The sequence below is a fragment of the Meleagris gallopavo genome, chromosome 2 (genome assembly GCF_000146605.3).
Source record: "Meleagris gallopavo isolate NT-WF06-2002-E0010 breed Aviagen turkey brand Nicholas breeding stock chromosome 2, Turkey_5.1, whole genome shotgun sequence".
NCBI classification, from domain to species: domain Eukaryota; kingdom Metazoa; phylum Chordata; class Aves; order Galliformes; family Phasianidae; genus Meleagris; species Meleagris gallopavo.
Genome location: NC_015012.2, coordinates 84670232 through 84674943, shown reverse-complemented (window position 1 = coordinate 84674943; position 4712 = coordinate 84670232). Strand labels below are relative to the sequence as shown.

Genomic DNA, 4712 nt, shown 5'->3' with positions numbered 1-4712 from the left:
AACGCCTAGATCGTGGTAAAGTCATTGGTGGTTTGCCTGATGTTGTTACTATAATGGATGGGAAGGTAAGGACGGTTCTTAGCAGTGAATCACTCTGCTGAAATTTCACACTAATGAAATGTTTTCTTCAGTTGGAAGAGGGAAGTAATACAGATGATTTTGCAGAGTTGAGAGAAAAAGGAAGTAGTCATTTAATTGCGCATAGGTTCCATAAGCTGGCTGTATAGTTAGGGGAAGCACAGCCTAATTCCTATCTCAGGCAGGCGAGGTCAGCATCGAGAGGTGCTGGTCTTTTGTTCTGAGTACATGGAAACTGAATTACCTGCAGACTCAAATCTGTGTTGAGTTTCAGCTCTGTGTACTGAGGAGAGCAGTTCAAGGGGAGAAACCTCTCTTGCCCTCTAGGAGAATTTGAAGAGGCAGGAGGAGACAGCCACTCTCTGTCACTCAATGTAACACAAGGGGTGGTACTTGGAAATGATTGTTCACACAGTATGAGAACTAAGGATTTCGTAGTTAAATAGTCACTGCACTGAAAAGGAAGTGTTTGTTCAAGAGGTTCATAATTTATTTGTGCCTTAATATCTTAGATCAAAACAGATTTGCATCCAAAAAAGAAAACAGTAATGAAGAGAAATCTAGCATGGCTGTTAAACACAGTCATCTCAATATAGCTCATACTTATAACCAGTTTATAATCCATAATTGTGAAAAGAAGGAATGCGCACTGGAAGCAGGATCACAGCGTTTATTCTCATTTTTGTACACTTTATGCAGTTGTTTTTGACCTATAAAAGAGCTAGGACTTTATTCCAACATACAATAGCAAATCAGTTTGTGAGTCAGTGTGACTCTTACTATCTGCAGTTTCTTAAGGCTATGTTGAATGGGGTGTTTAAGTGTATTGTGTGATGTACATCTTGAGTGTCTACAGCTGTGTTACCCTGTGTGAAAACTGTCCTTCTCATGGCCAGTGAAAGGGTAACACATAACTCTTCCAGATTTTATTATACATGGCCATTTCTAGATATCCAGATACAGTCTCCTTAGAAGTGTTGAATCAAGAAAGTCTTGCAGTGGATGCAGAAAGCTGCTCAGCTCTGGACCAAATCAAGATAATTTTATTCTTGGCCCATTCCTTCCTTTGTGGTGCCTTCCAGTAATAGACAAAGGCACTTCATGGCAAGAATGCCAGTCTCTTGGGAACTAAGGTATAATCCACTTGACCAACATCTTAGTGTTTGTTAGGAAACAGCCAGGAGAAGTCAACCTGACTGCATGCACACAATAGCTGCAGTTTCCTCATAAAAAATTATGCCCTAAGGCCCATGACCTTAAATTAAGGAAATACTACATAAAAAGTTTCCAGAAGTTAGAGGAGTTCAAGGAGAAGTAACCATATGAGGATTAAATAACTGAATATCTAAAGGGAATACCTCTGATTCCTAAAATCAGGGAAAACAAAACATACCAGAAAGAATTGAAATTTTAAATTTACCTGTAAATTATATATGAATAGGTACCATGCAAAATTCATGTAAGTACAAGTGAGAAGTGGTTTTACAAAAACAAGAAAAAGAAAAGAGAGGTATCCTCATGCAATGGAATGGTATATCTATGCAAATATATGAATACAAAACAAAGCTTTGCTAACTTTTGTTAAGAAAGTATATATGATTTTAAGCCACATCTATAATTTAACAAATTAGAACAGGCCCAAATGATTTTAAATGACTGTGGAATATATCTGCTCTCTGGTAAGCTTTTAATATTAACATATTAAGACTTGATTAATTATTATAATTGAATTATTAGTTGCTCTTAAATGAAGTCATTTTTGAGGGTAATAGTCATGAAATGTTGCTCAAGTTACAGAAAGGACAAGGAGATTTAAACTTGCTATTTGCTATCAGAATTAGTTTGATTTCCCAACATTTTATTTTCATGTTTACATTACTCCTTTAAATATTTTATAGTAACATTAGTTCCTATAGGTCATTAGTTAACTTTACATCCTACATGATATCACTTCTTTAAGGGTACTTGCACACTTAGGTAGCCAGCAGGTTGTACCCAGTGCACATAAATCTTCCTTCAACAGTCCCCTCTGATTTTGGAGGCACACCATATGCAAAACTGCTTCTATTTGTGTATGCATGGCACTTCCAATCACTTAAAATTTGTCAGGTTTTTTTTTTCTCTCACTGTGTTATATCATATCTATTTGTTCAGAATTCGAAAAATAGTGCAAAAACATGCACATGTGCACGAGGATGGATTTTCTCTGCTTCATCTTGGTCAGGAATCTATGGATCTTAAAGAGTAATTGTGAGGGGATGGTCATTCTGGTACAAGTTATGTAGTTATTTTTTTAACACAGTGATAAAATTTTCATATCAAGATAAGTTACATAGGCAAGAATTTCGTAGAAATGGAATTCAGTAAAAGATGGACAAAGTTGGCAGTAATCAGTGCAACTTCTGAAATGATTACTTAATGTATTCTGTCATCATTACATAAATGCATAAAATTTGCGTAGATATATATACTGGTGAAAATGGGATTCAGAAAGCAATCCATATAGATTTGGAAGAATAACCATCAAAATTTTGTGAGCTTCTTCAGTTCTAGTTCAGTTCTGAGAAAATACCTGGACTGTCAGTATTGCCTACAAAGTCATTTCTGCTATTCTCTGAACACACTGAGCATGCACGCAACACTTTCACAACCTTTATGAATTATTTAGTCTTCATAAAATATTTCCATTTTACAAGTCAGCAGCATTTGTAATCAACGTCTGATGATTCATGTTATGTACTATTTTTTAAGTGATTTTTTTTTATGTCATCTTGAGCAATAACCTCCTGAGGCCTAGATTGGAAAAGATTTGCTCAGTTCTCTTCCCTACTGTGTACAGGGAATCTTCAAGGCTGTTTTTAAACCTATCATTGCCTGAATATCATGTCAGAATAACGGGTTGCCAGGAGTCTCCTGCAGGCAGGACTGCATTGGCAGTCCTACTTAGTATTCACAGTCTTACCTTGGGGCTATTACTGCATCACAGTCACTGGTAAGATGGTGGAAAATCTCAGTGGAAGAGAAAAATATAGAAACTCTACTTTTCAGTGCTCAAGAACATGCTACCTGTCTTACTCTAATTTACTAGGAATAAGTGCCTGAAAGTAATACTGAGAATATTCCGTTTAAACAAACCTGACCAATCCTTAAAAATATTTCTTTTTTAACTCCCTTAGACTCTGAATCTGACCTGTACTGTGTTTGGAAACCCTGACCCAGAAGTGGTTTGGTTCAAGAATGACAAGACTCTCGAACTTAATGAGCACTATTTGGTTTCACTGGAACAAGGAAAATATGCCAGTTTGACAATCAAGGGAGTGACCTCAGAAGATTCGGGCAAATATAGCATTTATGTCAAGAACAAATATGGTGGGGAAACTGTAGATGTCACTGTAAGTGTATACAGACATGGTGAAAAAATACCTGAAGTTAAACAAGGCCAGCTTGCAAAACCTAGACTAATACCACCATCTAGTTCTACCTAGAACCCAGGGGCAAGATAAAATCCAATAAGTAAAGCCTGTAACTATGTTTGATGAACAAAGTAGTATATGTGAGCTGTAGCTGAGGTATTCCCACAGATAACTAATTGGTACTCTCCAAATGGAAACTGAGCTTTTAGAAGTTTGCTTTAGGGTGGTAGCTGTGCTACAGCGCTGTACACATGTGCACTGAAATCATTATCAAAACGTGTAATAGTGTAGTACTTCTAAATAGCAAAAAGCCAAATGCCTGCCAGAAGTTCCTGTGGGCAATGGCAGATTGCGTAAGACTACAGTAAACCTCCATTTCTACACCTCCAGCAAAACCCATCGAGCACCCTCTTGAGAAAATTGAGAACAAATGTTTCATCAATGAAGGTAGTGAACTGTAGTTACATGCTCAGAAATGGTTCCCGCTCTGTTACACACACAGTCCCTTTGGGTTTGAAGCCTCTGATTGCATAACTTTAGTGGATAGTCTCTATTTAGTAATTATATTGTTATTTTATAGTGTGAATTTTTCTTTAGTAGAGCTCAGTAGTTTTACAGATGTTTACTGTTTGCTCATTGAAGCATAGGTTACATGGTTATATTTTGTTTTTCTTGCACTGTGCAAATAAAACTTTGAAAGTCACCTTTGCTACTCACTGCTCCAAATCACACCTAAGTAGTTTTGTTTACTCTCTTTCGTTGTTTAATTATTGCTTATTGCACAATTTCACAGCTGGTAGCATGCAGACAATCAACTTTCAATAAATGCAAATTATGGTTAATCACAGTCAATGGGTGGCACTTATGATATTAATTTCACTCTTTGCAATACAGACCAAGATGCAAGATCAAACTGGTATCAAAAGATATGTATATAACTCAGTCACTTAGGATAATTACCCCTTTGATTCTCCTCTATCCAAAATGAACAAAAAAACTCTTCCATAAATGGTGTAACATTCTGCTTAGCTAAGATTTAAATGTTTATGATATATTTATATATATGAATGTCTTCAAAAGACTGTTCATATCTTTCATACAATATATGACTGCAGCACTATGCTTTTTGTTTTTGATGATTTTTTTTTTTAGATCGGGTTCTCTATTTCAGTAAAAGTTAATTTACCTACTTAGATGAGCCCTTGTTACTTGCTAAGCAGC

The 4712-nt window shown here is 36.2% G+C and overlaps 1 protein-coding gene across 1 annotated transcript; it reads left to right on the top strand.

Moving 5' to 3' along the window:
- The first annotated feature begins 9 nt into the window (after positions 1-9).
- LOC104909939 (M-protein, striated muscle-like) lies at positions 10-4343 on the top strand. Its single transcript, XM_010707793.2, has 2 exons — positions 10-65; positions 3255-4343. The coding sequence occupies exons 1-2, from the start codon at positions 54-56 to the stop codon at positions 3561-3563; spliced, it is 321 nt and encodes a 106-aa protein (XP_010706095.1). The 5' UTR covers positions 10-53; the 3' UTR covers positions 3564-4343.
- The last annotated feature ends 369 nt before the right edge of the window (positions 4344-4712 follow it).